This window comes from Petaurus breviceps, unplaced genomic scaffold, assembly GCF_028583685.1.
Source record: "Petaurus breviceps papuanus isolate PSGF00001 unplaced genomic scaffold, PetGlider_PUasm1.0 490, whole genome shotgun sequence".
Lineage (NCBI taxonomy): Eukaryota > Metazoa > Chordata > Mammalia > Diprotodontia > Petauridae > Petaurus > Petaurus breviceps.
In genome coordinates, this window is record NW_027186352.1 from 20,872,289 (window position 1) to 20,888,945 (window position 16,657).

The 16,657-nt window shown below is 44.7% G+C and overlaps 1 protein-coding gene across 1 annotated transcript in view; it reads right to left on the minus strand.

Moving 5' to 3' along the window:
• IPMK (inositol polyphosphate multikinase) overlaps positions 1-13,702 on the minus strand; it is an 85,619-nt gene extending 71,917 nt beyond the window's left edge. Inside the window, exon 1 of the mRNA XM_069101814.1 lies at positions 13,546-13,702. Within this exon, the coding sequence (XP_068957915.1) occupies positions 13,546-13,702 (157 nt within the window). The remainder of the gene's footprint in view (positions 1-13,545) is intronic.
• Positions 13,703-16,657: the final 2,955 nt, after the last annotated feature.

Sequence of the window (16,657 nt, forward strand, 5' to 3'; positions counted from 1 at the left end):
TTGGAAGCTTTGTAACTTTGCCCTATCTTAATGCAGACTTTTTGTTGGGGAATACTATATAAAATAACTCAAAAATGGCTTGTATGACAGATTTTCAAGGGCAGGATGAATTCTGTCCCTTTGTATTTTCTCTCTAAGCAAATGTATTGAGAATTAGAATTAAATAAATAAAATTTGTCTCTGGCAGGTCTGTGTCCAAAACAGAGTATGATATTTTTCTTACACACTAGATACTAAGGAATACAAAGGAAAAAATGGAAAACAGACCCAGCTTTCCATTCTACCAGGGGAACAAATACAGCATGGAGGAAGAGAGCTCTAATACCAAACAAGATCAGAAAATGCTTCCTGCAGGAGGTGACAACTGAGCTAACCCTTGAGGGAATACTGTCATCAACAAAAGTTCCTCACATCTCTCATGGAATCTAGTATATATATATGTTCTTCATGGGAGACAAAACCTCCAAAGCAGTTATCGTTCTGGCAAATCAAATTCCTATCTGCAGCACCATCTAATGCACATGATGGGATCTTAAACTCTCTAAACCTTTTATTGTCATAAATAAAACAGCAAAGATTTAAATGCTCCTCCAAAATGCCACCTTCCTGCAGGATTTCCCTTCTAGAATAAAAACAGAAGAAGGATTCCACAATCACAAAATTCTAAAGTTGGAAGGGCCTTTGGGGCCACTTAAGCGATGCAAGCCCAAAAGGAATCTTTCTAACATCCATCTTCGCTTGAAGAATTCCAGTGATCAAGAACCCAGTAGTGGTGGGTGGCAGGTTCTACTCTGGGACAGTCCTAAACAGTAGGAAGTCTTTCCTGGCAAACTTCTACCTAATTCACAGTAACTTCAACTTCTAATTGAATTACTTCACAGTAATTCAAACTTCTACCTAATTCACAGTAACTTCCACCCATTATTCCTGGTTCTGCCCTTGGAAGCAGAACAGGTCTAGTCACAAGACTACAAGAGGGGCACCTGGCCCCATGCATCCCAACCTTTCTTCTTCCAGGCTCATCAATCAACAATAAACAAAGCATGTATCAGTACCTATTATGTGCCAAACACTGGGGATAGGAAGACAAAAGAAAAGCTACTGATCCCAAGGCACCTACAGTCTAGCAAGGGGAGACAATAAACCCACAGGGAGGTATGAACTCAATGTCTACAACACAGACAGAAGGTGACTAGCAGTTGGGGGTCATGCAGTTCTAGGAAAGCTTTCATGTAGAAGGTGGCAGCTGAGCTTGGCTTTGAAGGAAGAAGTCAGGAGAAAACCCATTCTAGACATCCAAGGCACTCAGTGCAAAGGCACCAACCTGGGAACTGAAGCACCATGCATGAGGAACTCGGAAAAGAGGCTGACAGTCTGGCTACACAGGAGGAAAGAAGCCCATAAGACTAGAAAAGTAGGTAACCAATCCTCATGACAAGGACTCCAGGCCCTTTCTAATTCCTACAAACGGGGAGATGCTCCACATTTCCTATTTGCAGAGGCCACTGCACTAAGCTCGAGAGCTCTGCAGAACATCCTAAATGAGCTCCACACTCATACAAAAAAAGGGGCATAATCATTCCCACAAGACTTAAGGGTGTCTGCTGTACAGAAACTGAAGTGACTATGTGCGTTTGCGTGTGAGCTGAGCCCACATGCATGCAAGCACACACGCCTCAGGGACAGAAGCTGCAAATGGCTAATTAGCTGGTCCCAGAACTGACCCGGAGGGAGGTGTTGGAGAGAATCAGTGATATTAACGACCCCAAGTTTCGCCCATCTTTTAACCACACTCTTCTAGTGATTTTGCAAGGCAATGAAGACTACAGTGTCCAAACAATTAAGGTTCAAGGTCATCCCAGGGAAAAAGAAGGTTATGGTGTGCTGGCATCCCCTTAATACCAGAAAAGAATGTGCAAAAGATGTACCTAAGGGATGTCAGAGAGACATGGACCAGACAGGAGAATTAAGTTAGCCTGGTTTTTCCCTAAAATGGTCTTTAAATTGTCCTTGAGATTTGATTGGCTCAGGGTCTTGCAATTACTTCCTGACCTCCTGAGCCCAGAACCACCCGAGGGGCTCCAGAGCCTCCCGGAGGGGCTCCAGACAGCCACCACTCTCTAAGGTTGGCCTAGTATATCACAATGGATGACTGAAGCAGAAGAGATGCATGCAGCTGGAACAATTCCCAGTGGTCCCCAATGAAAATCCTTCTCCTGCAAAGGGAAAATAGAGAAATCTACTTTTGTTAACAGCTGAATGACCTTGGGGCATTTCATTTCACTTCAATATTAAACCTAAACTCCCAGAAGAATGGCCTGAGTCAGGCCCTGCCCAGACCATATGGTGAGAAGGAGGAATAACCAACAGATAGCCACATGTTCTGTTTCTATCCCCATCACATCAATGGAGCTAGAGGAAAATCTCTCCCCCTTCCAATGATGGGCATAGATGGCCCTGGAGAATTTATGGGGAAAGCACAAAACCATAGGGTATAGAGGAATACAATCTGCATCACAGAACATGGTCCCCACAAGGATTATAGCACAGATCCCACGTGCTACTATGTGACAGTTAACACAAGGAAGGAATTGATGAAAGACAAGAGAGAGATCAGGAAAAGGGCCCTGGATCCAGTTTAGGTTATGAAAGTCTTCATGGAAGAGAAGATGCAGAGCCTTAAAGGAAGAGGCACATTCTGAGGAGAACCACGTCCATTCCAGTGATCCAGAAAAGTCAGCATAAATGTCTGGAACAAGAGGTTCATAGAAGGACCTTCAGAAACCATCTATTCCAACACTCTCATTTTATAAATGAGGAAAACTGAGACCCAGAAAGGTTTAGTGTCTTGTCCAAGATCTTGTCCAAGATCATGAGAGCTAAGCATCAAAAAGGGGATTTCAACTCAGGACCTCTGATCCCAGGGCTAGTACTCCCACTGAAAAATGCTGCCTTTTCTGGCACATGGAACTGAGGAAACCATTAATAATCTAATTTGGCTGAAAACACATACTGTGTGAAGGCAAGTAAGTGAATAATTTTATTTAACTAGAAAGCGGGATTAAAATATTACACACCAGGGGCGGCCAGGTAGCACAGCAAGTAAGAGCACCGGCTCCAGTGTTGGGATGACCTGGAGATCAAATCCCGGGCTCAGACACTCAGCACCACACCCAGAAATAACTGGCCGTGTAACCTTGAGCAAGTTACTTAACCCCGATTGCTAAAAAAAATAAATAAATAAATAAATAAATAAATATTACACACCAAAAACAAGGTACCTTTTAATGGCTGAGGAATAGGAGAGCACAGGTTAGGTCTGACTATTTTTGGTGTTAAGCAGTTTCTCCAGTCCCACTGGACTCTTCGTGAACCCATTAGGGTTTTCTTGGCAAAGATACTGACTGGAGCCATTTGCCATTTCCTTCTCCAGTTCATTTTACAGATAAGAAAACAGAGGCGAACAGGTTCAGAAGGCTTTTTAGGGTCACACAGCTACTAAGTGTCTGAGGTCAGATCGGAACTGGAGGAGTCATCTTCCTGACTCCAGGCCTAGTGCAGCATCCCCACAACCACCTGCTGCTCAGGTCTTCCATGACAGGCTAAGGAGTCTGTGGGGAATCAGGTGGGTAGTGGACAGAGCACTGGGCTTGGAGGCAGGAAGACTCCTCTTCCAGAGTTCAAAAGCAACCTCGGACACTTAATCAACAGGACCTGGCACAAGTGACTGGGTATGGAATATGAAGAAGAGAAAAAAGTCCAATGATTCCAAGGTTTTAAGCCTGAATAGCTGAAATGATGAAAGGGATCATCAACAGGAACAGACAAATTGGGAGAAATGACGGGTCTGGAGGGAGGAGGCCAAATTGGGTTTTGGATATGATCCCTGCTATCTATCATGTTTGACCTATGGTCAGATGGGCACGGCCAGAAAAACCCTGGATGGAGTTCAGGGAGATTTCGAAGTCATCTGCTTAGAGGTGATGAGTGAATCTGAATGAGTAAATGACTCCAGGAGACAGAATGTAAAGAGGGAAACAGGCCTAGGATGGAGCCTTGGGGAAACCAATACTAAGGGAACCGGAAGGTGAAGACAGGGCAAAGGAAACTGAAAAATGTCACACAGGTAGGAAATCCCACAAAGGCTAAGAGAAAAGAGTATAGATGCAAGAGAAAGGGGAATCAGAAAGCAAGCCCGGAAGGAGCTGAACACTCAATTCATAGTAAAGCCAAAGCTCCTAGTAAGAGTATAAACAACTCTGCCTAGAGTTTAGCCATCTAAGGGAAGTAGGATGATAGCTGGAAAAAAAAAAAAAAAGAGATTAAAAATCTCATCAAGAGACAGAATGATCCTGGGGATGCAGGTAAGCTCCTGGGGAGGCTGGAGGAGGTAAGATCGAGGGCCCTTGGCCTTAGCCCTGGCAAGCAGAGCCAACTCGTCTGTCTTCTAGATGAGCGTAAGAAAAATGGCAAAAGGATAGATGAAGATGCAGTAATGTTTAGAAGGATGAAGTACGCGAAGAATAGGAATTCACAAGAATATATGACCTCAATGTGGTCTGTGAAAGAGAGGACATCTCGTGAGGACAGAGGAGAGAGAAGTTCTTGATCAGGCAAGTGGAGAGTCAGTCATATTATCTGAAGAAAAGGTCTGTCATGGGACACTTGGCATCTCTTATCATCTCTAAACAGAGGACTATGAAATGTCTGTATCAAGGCCTAATCCCCTTCCACTCTATCCTATGTCTTCTGGGTAGCTCAACCTAACCATATATCAGCCACCTCATCATACCCAAAACTCAACTCCTATCTTTCCAAACTCCCACTGCAAGGAATCCAGGGAGGGTCAATAATGATGACGGTATATAACAGGAACCTAATCTCCAAGGTCTCTTGGCCCTCACCACACCCTTTCCATGGTTTGGGAGTATTAGTACTGGTCTAATACCAGCAAAATCCTAAAGTGTCCAACCAAGAGTAGCAGATTGAACTTTCATAATCTAAGGTCTTGGTTCTCAAGATGTGATTTGGAAGTACATATGATGGGGTACCTGGGGTCTAAACCAATTTGTAAAACCAGTTTGTACAATTGTAACTGCAATTTGTATTGTAAAATTGTAATCTGTAAAATCCCTTTCCCAGCCTCAAGCTCGGCCCCTTCCCCCTATCTGCACTCAGCCTAATCTCTTCATGTCTCCTCCGGTCTGGCCCAAATCTCATCTAAACTATCTATGCACTAAAGTTCCTCTAGGTCAGCTCTAACCTTTGTCTATGCACTGAGGTCCCTTCCGTCTGGTAGGCCCTGACAATGGCAGCCCTACCCTTTAAAAGTAAAAGCATGTACCCCTCTCACTCGAAGGTCCCCTAAAGGACTCTTGCCCGCTTCTCATGGAAGTGTAACAATAAACTTCTACAACTCTCACTCCAATGAAGCCTGAGACCTTGAATTCTTTCTGCTATTGCAGGTTTTCTGGTCTTAGATAAGATTTCCTGTTGAAACCTGCTGAACCTAGAAGGAGCCATCCCTCATCAAATAGAGATCCCCAAGACCTTTTCAGGGGATCCTTGAGATAAAAGATATTTTTGTAATACTAAGTTTTCATTTTTAATACAATAAATATTGCTAGGTATAATCCCCATTAAAAAAAAAACACTTGGGGGAGAGGAGGAGAGTCGTGTGGCATTTAAAAAGTTCAAGAGACATAATTTCTGGACAATTAGTAATTTTATTGATTTTAATAAAAGGTCAGTGTCATTCTGTAAGACCAAAGACCCTCATGGAGGTGGGCTCAAAGCTTATATGCCCCTGGAAGAGGAGTGTTCCTGAGGGTAGCTGATCAACTCTGAATGATTAACAATTAATATGAGAATAAATATTACAATGAGGGGCTGGACCTATTCTAATAAACTCTGATTATGTAACTAACTTCTAAATTACCTAGCCTTGGGCAATCTGTTCAAAGAATTTACCCCCACCCAAAGCAGAGTAAAAGGTTGGGTGGGGTCTGACCAAGATAGAGAAGAGTTATTAATTCAATCTCATTATCAGTAACATCCTTCAGAGAGACTGAACTTTTGAAATGAGGACTTTAGAAAAAGGGAGAACTCTGGTTCTCTCCAAATCATAGGTTATTAATAAACATTTCTCTCAGGCCCATAATTTTTAAGAGTGTATAGGGGTCTTGGATCATTCCTGGAACCAAAAAGTGTGTGTACACTACACTCAGCTCCCATTTAACACTTCCTTCTAGTCTTAATTTTGGTTTTCTCTTTAGGATAAATGACTTAGACTAACTACCTAAGAAGAGATCTCCCATCTTAGCGCCTTAAGATTGGGTTGGATGAATGCTCTGGCTTTTAAGCCAATCACATTTTACAAAAGACACAAACTGCCCATTTTAAAGGATTTTCATGGATGGTCAATATTATCATAAAATTACTGCAAATTTTAACCTTTTAAGGGTCTTGCCCTCCAAAGACAAAGGTAAAATTTTAACAAACTGCAAGGAGAACTCAAAGGCAGTATTCAATAAGAGTGCAAACAAAACTCTTACTTCAAATTACAAAGTCTCAAATAACTAAAACCATCAAATGTGCCCAAGTAAAACCAAGGTTTCTGTTATAGTTTCCTACAGTACAAAGCACCTCTACTTTATTTCATTAATTCTTCTAGTAAAATTTTTTTAAGCGAACTTGCTCATTAGTGGCCTCAAATCTCCAAATATTTATTTCCAAAAAGCTACCAAAGACCATTATCACTCATAAGAACATTTATATTCCATTCACGTCTAAACAAAAAGACTGATTCTTCTGGAAATAAGGCCCAGAGTCAAACTTTTTCAAAATTCTGATCAGTTCACATCCTCAGTGGGAAATTTTTATCCTTTATCATAAGAAAACTTGGAGAAACTCAGAAATTGCCCTTTGACCATCTTTCTCCATTGTTGTGTAAATGGTAACTGACAGCTTAAAAATGCACAGCATGGCCCTGTGCTTTCCCACTGATCCGTCCAGGGAAGGAAGGGGACAATGGTGCAAGAGACTGACAGATTGCCCTGCTGGCTTGCCTGCTCCTTCTAGTTCATTTTCTCTTCAAACTCTGACACTTTCCAAATGGGAGTAAATAAGGAGGATAAAAAAATGCTGAGCCAGGTGTCTTATCAGGCAACTGGATCCCAGAGAGTTCTCTCATTGGCCAAGTTTAGAGCTGGGTTTCTTCCCTACATCACTTTCTTAAGTAAACACTGACCCCTGCATCCAGATCAATATACCAATCAATCAACAAGCATCTATTAAGTGCCTAATATGTGCCAAGCACTGTGTTAAGGAGCTGGGGAAACAAAGGCAAAAGACCTTCCCGTAGGCAGCATACAGTCTAATGAGGGAGACAACATGCAAACCACTAAGTATAAACAAGATACAGACAGGAAAAAAAATGGGAATAGTCTCAAAGGAAAGGCACTGAGATGAAGAAGGACTAAAGAAATCATAAAAAAGAGAAAAAGACCTAAATGTACAAAAATATTGATAACAGCTCTTTTTGTGGCAGCAAAGAATTGGAAATCAAGGGGATGCCCATCAATTGAGGAATGGATGCATAAGTTGTGGTCTGTGAATGTAGTGGAATGCTACTGTGCTATGGGAAATGATGAGCAGGAAGATTTCAGAAAAACCTGTAAAGACTTACACAAACTGAGGCTGAGTGAAGGAGAACACTGTACACAGTAACAGCAACACTGACTGGGTGAAGACCAGCTTTGACAGACTTAGGTCTTCTCAGTAATGCAAAGATCTAGTAAGACAATTTCAAGACTCCTAATGGAAACTGCCATCCACATCCAGAGAAAGAACTGTGGAGTCTGAATGCAGAGTGGAGCAGACATTTTCACTTTTTTTGTTTTTCCTTTTGTTCTGTTTCCTCTTCCACAACATGATGAATATGGAAAGATGTCTTACATTACTGCACATGTATAATCTATATCAGATTGCTTGTCCTCTTGGGGAGGAATGGGGTGCAGGGAGGGAGAGAAAACTTGAAACTCAAAATCTTATTTAAAAAATGAATGTTAAAATCTTTACATGTAATTGGAAAAAAATAAAATACCATTCATTTTTTTTTTACGATTTTTTTTATAAAACTATTAAGGAGGACTTGGAAAGGCTTCTTGCAGAAGGTGGATTTTAGCTGAGACTTGAAGGAAGAGAAATAGAAATGAAGGAGAGGGTTCCAGTCATGAGGATAAACCAGTGAAAATGCCTGGACACCAGAGATGGAATGTTGTGTTTGAGGAACAGCAAAGAGGTAGGGGAAGGAGTAAGTCTTTCTATAACTCCTGCTATGTGCCAGGAGCTGTGTTAAGTGCTTTAGAAATGTTATCTCCTTTGATGCTCACACCTAACAAACCCTAACAAAGCAGATGCTGTCATCATCCTCATTTGATAGTTGAGGAAACTGAGGCAAACAGAGCTTAAGGCACTTACTAGGGGTCATACAGCTCCTAAGTTTCTGAGGCAGAATTTGAAATTTGTTCTTTTTGACTCCAATGTGTCACCTAAGGGTTTAAGATTTTATACTGATCCTGGAGCTAATAGGGACCTAACTGAATTTACTGAGCAGTGGGTAAAATGGTAAGAACTACACTTTAGGAATATCAACTTGACAACTGAGAAGATAAAATGTAGTAGGGAAAGACTTGAGTCAGGGAAACCCAATAACGGGTGCTGAAATATTCAAGTGTTAGGTAAAGAGAGCCTCCACCAGGATGCTGGCAGTGTCAAAGGAGAGAAGGGGGCATATACAAAAGATATTACAAAAGCTTACAGGGCATGACCACTGATTGGATATAGCAAATGAGAGAGAGTTAAGAGTCAAAGATGATACCTCAAGTGTGAGTTTGGCTGACCAGGATAGTGGCACCCTCAACAATAATATGTAAGTTAGGAAGAGAGGAGGGTTTTGTAAGAAAGATAAAGAGCTCAGTTTTGAACATGTAAATTAAAGATATCTATTGAGACAGCTAGTTCAAGACTCTACTAGGCAGCTGGAAACCTAAGCTTGAGAGAAATGTTAGAGCTGGACAGACAGACTGAGGGGCCGTAATTTAAACCAGGAGAGCTAATGAGATCACCATAGAGGGAGAAGAAAAGAGGGTCCAGGATAGACCCTTGGAGGTTCCCTACTGTTAGCAGGCATGGCCTTAGATGAAGACCCTGTCAACGAAACCAAGAAGTGGCAATCTGACAAATAGGAAGACAACCAGGTGAGAGTGGTGTCCTAAAATCCTAGAGAAGAGAGTATCAAGGAAAAGAGAGGACAACTGAGTGAAAGTCAAAAGTTGGAAGGGTCAAGGAGGATGAAGATTAAGAAAAGGCTCTTAGACTTGTCAATTAGGAGACCACTGGTAACTTTAGAAAAAGCACTTTCAGTTGAATGATAAGGCTGGAAGTCAGACTGTAAAGACTGAAGAAGAAAGTGAGAGAAGAGGAAAGGGAGGTGAGCCCCCAAAGTAAGATCAAAAGGGCCACAGCAAACAGCAATGGAGGGTTCTTTGAGGATGGGGGACACATGGGCATGTACACCATCTCTTTGGATACAGCTCCAAGCTTTGTACACTTTAAGTGTAAGTTTGAGATCTGTGTCCAGGCTATACTGATATCGCTTTAAGAAGATTCTTCCAAGCTCTAAAGGATGACACAAACCTGAATATGGGACCTATATTTTAAAATAAAGGAAGCTTCTATTTTTTACAAATATTTGCATAGTGATATGTCATTTTCATTTTTCACAAGTAAAACTATAACAGAGTTTGGGATAGAAACAAAGGAAATCTCCATTAAGTATCAAAGACTAAGACTGCTCTGGCCTGAGCTCAAATCACTAAAAATCAGCTCTTAAAGCAGGCCCTGTTTTTCAAATGCCTTCCAATTCATCATGAAGATGCCTCCCTAATGAAGACAAAACAGTTTTATGTAATAGTTAACAAGCTTGCATTTATTGGGCACTTGCTAAGGGCTTGGGAGGCAGGGGTTACCAACATACAAAAAATAACTGAATACATACAAGTAGTCTGCAGCCTAAACAGATGGGAATCTGAGACATTCAGTCCATAGTACAAAAGTTTAGATGAAATGGAAACAAGTTCGTTAATCTAAGTGAAGCACACTGCATCCCAAAGTTGCTGTAATATTTTGACTTTGCTATGAAGTGATTAAAAGATTACACACAAGCAACCAGGAATGTTTGGCCTGAAGAACCTTAACAAGGGACATGATAGCTGCCTTCAAGGACAGAGAAGAGGTCAGCTTTCCTTAATGCCAAAGGGAAAAACACTAAGAACAAATGGAGGGGCCCTACAGAGGCAGATTTGGGTTCAACATATGGAAAATGTCCTAATGAGAACTGATCAAAAAGTCAGCTGCCTCAGAACGAGAGGTCACTGCCCTGGGTATAGAAGGGACCTTTCAGGCCATCCAGTCCAACTCTTCCTCTTTCCATAGAGGAACTGAGGGCACATGGTTGGGTGACCTGCAGGGGTCACAGAGCTACTCTCATACCACTACAAGTTTTCATTCTGGAGCTGAATGGTCAAGTTAAGTCAACAAGCACCTACTACCAAGGCAAGACAGGCCCTGCCCTCAAGAAGCTCAGTCTGATGGGAGAGACAATACACAAAGGACTAAAATGGCCATCATGACAAGATCCAACAGGGTAAGACAGAGCTCCCTTTTTACAGAAGAATCAAAGGAGTGATTTATTCAACAATCATTGGGCCAGAAGTCTTGGTTTTTTACATCAAATTCTAGCCAGTGCTCACCTGTATACGGATTCTGAGAGGCCCCTTGAAGAGAGAGCTTGTACAGCCTCTATAATCAACACCTTTCTAGCCTCCCTCCCCCATCCCTACCCCATTACCTGGCAGTACATGCTCTGGGAATAATGTCTAATTAGCCCACATAAAACAGCGGGCTGCCTTCCAAATCTGACTTGGTATTACCACCAGCAATGGAGCTTTTCATGCCTCAGCCTTCCTCCAGAGTCGATTAGCTTATCTGATTTAACCAGCAGTATAAAGGGATCAAGGTCAGGGGTTCAACCCACCTGAACTATTTAGTTTCTCTTTACCATGACCCACCCTCTAAGTGGAAGGCTGACACTGCCCTCGACCAGCAAGGTCTCCCACTGCATCCGGGATCATCTCCAGTTGTCCTAATCTGTATCTGCCACTGTACCCAGATGGCTTCTGAGGAGAAAGTGAGCCTGGTCTTTGCACATCCCTGCCTCACTTAAATCCAATTCACTTGCAAGTCATGACATCACCTCCCCAAAGTGGTGTACCTCCTCCAGAACTGACAAACAACAACAGACACTTCAGCTTCACTTTTCCATGACTACCCTCAAAGTGGAAACTGCTTGTGACCCGCACTCAGCAATCACAGGCTTGGAGGTGTCTGCTGCAGGTGTTTGCAGCCACCTCTGAAGTGGGGTCCAATTCTCCCATTCTGTAACTCCCCCAGATCCATAATCATTCTCTAAACAAGACCCCCTTGTACCGTTGTGTCAGGGCAAAGGAGCTAGCCAGGGCAGAGACAACCTTAGTGTGGAAAAGCAAGAAGTGACAACCTTTGCAAAATTCAGCTTTTCCTGATAACAAAGGCCATGTAGAAAAGTCATAAACTGAATCGTGCCACACAGGAAAAAGTTGTAAATTCCTAAGATTATTCAGGCTTCAAAGTACATCACTAACCAAGGAATGAACTTGGAGAGGTAGCAAGAGAAGTTACTACTTTTAAATGCCTGGGACATTGTTTCTTTTAATAATCATCATGAAATCATACTACTCCCACCTTTCCCAGAGGAAACAACAATGTATAATTCTGGACTCGGAAAGTCAGTGTCAAATGAAAGGGTTTTAGATGAAATGTGGTTCTGCTCTTGGATTAGACCTTGGTTCTCTCTCTCCTAGCCAACCCACAGCAGTAACTGCTACCTAAGGAGGGGGTATTACAAACTGGGGCTTCAGTACCACCCCAGCTACTCCTACAGGGAAAATCAAGTCTTTGCTAAGAATACCCTGGAAAAGGAGGAGGTGGAGGGGAAGAGAAAAGCTGGAGAAGTCAAGATAAGGCTGACTCACCCCGATTAAAAAACAAAAACAAACCAAAAAAAAAAAAAAAAGCCCCTCCAGCTATGCAGCTGCCGAATGGCATCCCAACCCAGGCCTGGACAGCCCCTTCTGGGGCTTGATCAGAACCTACTTCCTTACCCAGCCCAATAAAGGGAAGTTCCTGCTTGTCACAACTAGGACAAGAATTTCAACTCCCCACCCCCTCCTCTCTGGGGGAGGGCTGGGCAATTCTCTCCCCCACTTCATGCAGACACCTCAGGCCTGGGAAGCTACCTCCATTTTCCAAGTCAAAACTACCTTTGTGGGCCTCAGTTTCCTCCTGTGTAAAAATGTCTGGACTAAATGACCTAGCTGAGAGCACTGGGTCTGGGAGTCCAGAAGATCTGAGTTCAAGCCCAGCCTCAGACACTTCACAGGAGGTGTGAATCTGGGCAAGCCACTTCATCTGTCTGCCTCAACTGTACAACAGGGATCAGAACAGGGCTGTGTGAGTCACAGTCTGGCAGATAGCAAGCAGGTGATCTTAGAATCCTTATTCTCGACAAAGTGGGATCACCAAAACTCCGTCCCCAATCTGGATCTCGAGTTCCCCAGCCACAAAATGAGGGAGCTGAAGCAGAGGCTCTCCCTTCTGGGCCTCAGTTTCCTCACTTTTTCCAAGAGGGAGGCGGAGATCAGAAGTCTCCCCCACAAAATCATATGATTCAACCTCTTCTAGCCAGAGCAGTCAGTCAACAGGCATGTATTAAGCGCCTACTAGGGACTAGGTGCAGTGCTAAGGACCTATACAAAAAGGCAAAGGCACAGCCTTTACCTAGGAGCTGCCAGAACAGGGGACCTGCACCATGCCCACCACTCTGCCTCAACAAATGCCCCGAATGCGCACTTTTAAGGCCTGAGAAGCCCTGGACCCATATTCTCATCTGAGCCTGGCAACAAGCCTGGGAGGGAAATGCTATCGTTATTCCCAATTTACAGATGAGGAAACTGAGGCAGGCAGGGGAAGTGTCTTGTCCAGAGCCTCCCAGCCCCTTCCTCCTGACTCGAGTCTAACCTCCCGTCCCCTATAGAGCCAAGTGGCACGACCCCAACCCTGCATGTGACAAAGGCGGACACTGCATGGGGGGGCCAAGCAGTCTCCCAGGAGGGAGCACGGCGCCTCCCAGCACCCAAGGCTAAAGCCCCGTCGGGCGAACAGCCTGAGATTCCACGTCCCCAGCTGCCCCCCGGGGCCCCACGCCCCCCTCCAGCCCCCGAGGCCGCAGAGCCGGGGCTGGGCACCAGGAGCGGCTCCGGCTCCCCCAGCCCCGAGGACCCCGAGGCCCGGCCCTTCCCGTCTCGGAGGAGGAAATCCGGGCCGGGGGGAGGGGAGCGGTCGGACCGCCGGGGCGCCGCGCCGCGGGGCCGGGGGCGGACTCACCCACTTTGTCCTTGCCGTACATGTGCCCGGCCACCTGGTGCGACAGCGGCACGCAGCCGTTGAGCAGGAGCGGAGGGGGCGGCGGGGGCTGCGGGCCGGGGGGCGCGGGCGCCGGGGCGGCCCGGCGCAGCCGCAGGGCGGGGGGCTCGGTGGCCATGGCGGGCCGGGGCCGGCTCAGGCTCCGCGCCGCGGGGGGGCCCGAAGCCCAGGCCCCGGGGGGCCGGCCGGGGCCGTGACCGTGACCGGCGCCGCCGCCGCCGCCGCCGCCGCTACCTCCGCTGCCTGGGGCGCGCGCTGGGGCGCGGGGCCGGCGCCCATGACGCGCCTGGCACCCGCGGGGCTCCGGCTGCGGCCGCCGGCGGCTGCTGGAGCTGCTACCGCTGCTCGAGCCGCTGCTGCCGCCGCGAGGAGAGACCAGCACTAGCTAATGCTCGGGCGGCCCCGCGATAGCCCTCAGGGCCGCGGAAGAGGCCCCGCCCCCAGCCCTGCCCCGCCCCCGGTCGGCCCCGCCCTCTGCGTGCAGCCCGGGCCCCGCCCCCTCGACGGCGGTTAAGGGGGAGGAGGGCTGAGGGGGAAAGAGGGGAGGGCGCCAGAGGGAGTGTCGCGCCTGCGTCCCCAGCCAAGCCTCGGTGCGCAGCTGCCCTGAGGCTACTGGGCATGCCCAGGGGGCGGGGACGCTGCCACTGAGCATGCCTAAGGGAGTAGCCCCGCCCTCCGTAGCTCCCCTCACCCTTCTCGGAGGGCCCCAAGAGAATAAAAATCCCTCTTCTCCGGACACACTCCCAGCCTCCTCGCAGCTACTGAGCATGCTCAGGAGGGACTTCCCTCCCTCCCCCCAGCCTGCGCCGACCCCGACGTCTCTCGCATACCTGACGACTAGCGGTTTCTAAGCATGCAGTCCCTGCTCCTAAGGTTGAGAGCAGGGTGTCAATCCCTCAAACATCTATTGCTATTAATAACTATTGCTGATTCTTATCAATAAAAAAAATAAAAAGGCCACGAAAATGAGCAGACAAGTTAAAAGGAAGCTGACCATTAAAGCTTCGGGCAGCAGGGCAGACTAAGACAGGCTCAGAAGAAGACAATGTGAAAGACTACAAGCAAAGCCTCAAAGAAAAATACTCACTGGACCCAAGGCTAGTAAGAATTTCCGAAAGAGCTAAAGAAAGAGATAAGAGTGGTAGAGGAAAAACTGGGAAAAGAAATAAGTGCAATGCAAGAAAAATATGAAAAGAGAATTAAGAGCTTGATAAAAGAGGTACAAAAATTCACTAAAGAAAAGAACTCCTTAAAAAGAATTAACCAAGTGAGGAAAGGGGTACAAAAGTTCACTGAAGAAAATATTTCCTTAAAAATTAGAATTTGGCAAATGAAAACTGGTGACTCCACGAGACTTCATGAAAAAATAAAACTGATCGAAGTAATCATTTTTCTATTAATAACCAAATATTAAATTATAATTAAGGCTTTTTCTCTTTACTTCCTCATTCAAGGACCAGTCCCTCTAAATCAGCTAGTCAGTCTCTGAAGGACATTGCTGATAGATCGTATTGCCCAAAATGCTCTGTCAAACATGCTTAGAAATCTAAGGCAGGACCTTACCTAACTAGGAGAACTTACTTCTGTTAAGAGTGTGAATAGAATCTAATCTAGGTGAATTCCATCCCCAAAGCATTAAGCCCATGTCCTTGTACCCTTCTATTGGATAGGATAGCTCAAGGGGCGGCCAGGTGGCTCAGCAAGTAAGAGCACCGGCCGGGCTCAGATACTCAGCACCACACCCAGAAATAATAACTGGCCATGTAACCTTGAGCAAGTTACTTAACCCCAAGTGCTTTAAAAAATAAATAAATAAATAGATAGATAGGATAACTCCACTCCCAGAGTGGACTGGGTAGGAATGGATTCCTTTGTCCAGATTTCTGGAGTCTCCCCCTATCAAGTCACATTCTCAGCAGGAGGAGCTGAAGACTTTTAGCCCACCTACTCATTAATATACCCAACCCCTCATTAATTGTTCACCAATCATTGCTATTTTTCACTTGTCATGGGTACCCCCTTTTCTAAAAATATTTTAAGGCATACAGTATCTCCATTAGATGGTCTTTGGTTATTGAGAGAAACTACTAACCATCAATTTGTTGATTATCAGCTAGCCTAATTAATATTGATTATTAATAACTCAGAAAGTCTGTCTCCCCAGTTTTTCATTCATCTCAAAACAAAGTCAAAAAGATGAAAAAAATAGAAGAAACTGTACAATATCTCATTGGAAAAATAAGTAATCTGGAAAGCAGTTCAAGGACAGATAACTTAAGAATCACTAAACTACTTAAATGCCATAATTTTAGAAAGTGCATGAATGTCACCACAAAAAGAGCTGCTATAAATACTTTTGTATATACGGGGCCTCTTCCTACTTCTATGATCTCTTTGGGATACAACCCTAGAAGTGGTATTGCAGGGTCAAAGGGTATGCACTTATTTATAGCCCTTTGGTCATAGTTCCAAATTGCTCTCCAGAATGGCTGAATCAGTTTACAACTACACTAACAATACATTAGTGTTCCAATTTTTCCACATCTCCAGCATTTATCATTTACCTGTTTTGGCATGTTAGCCAATCTGACCAGTGAGATGTGGTACCTCAGAATTGTTTTGATTTGCATTTCTCTAATGAATAGTGATTTAGAGCATTTTTTTCATATGCTTATAGATATCTTTAATTTCTTCCTCTGAAAACTGCCTGTTCATATTTTTGTGGTGGCAAAGAATTGGAAATCAAAGGGATGCCTGTCCATTGGGGAATGGATAAACAAATTGTGGTATATGAACGTAATGGAATACTATCATGCTATAAGAAATGAGGAGCAGACAGACTTCATAATAACCTGAAGAGACTTATACAAACTGATGCTGAGTAAGAAAAGCAGAACCAGGAGAAATCTATACACAATTACAGACACAATGTATGTGTGACGACCAACTTTGATAGACTGGGCTCTTCTCAGCAATGCAGGGTTATAAGGCAACTCCAAAAGACTCATGATGGAAAGAGATGTCCCTGTCCAGAGAGAGAACTACAGAGTTTGAATGCAGATTGAACCAAACT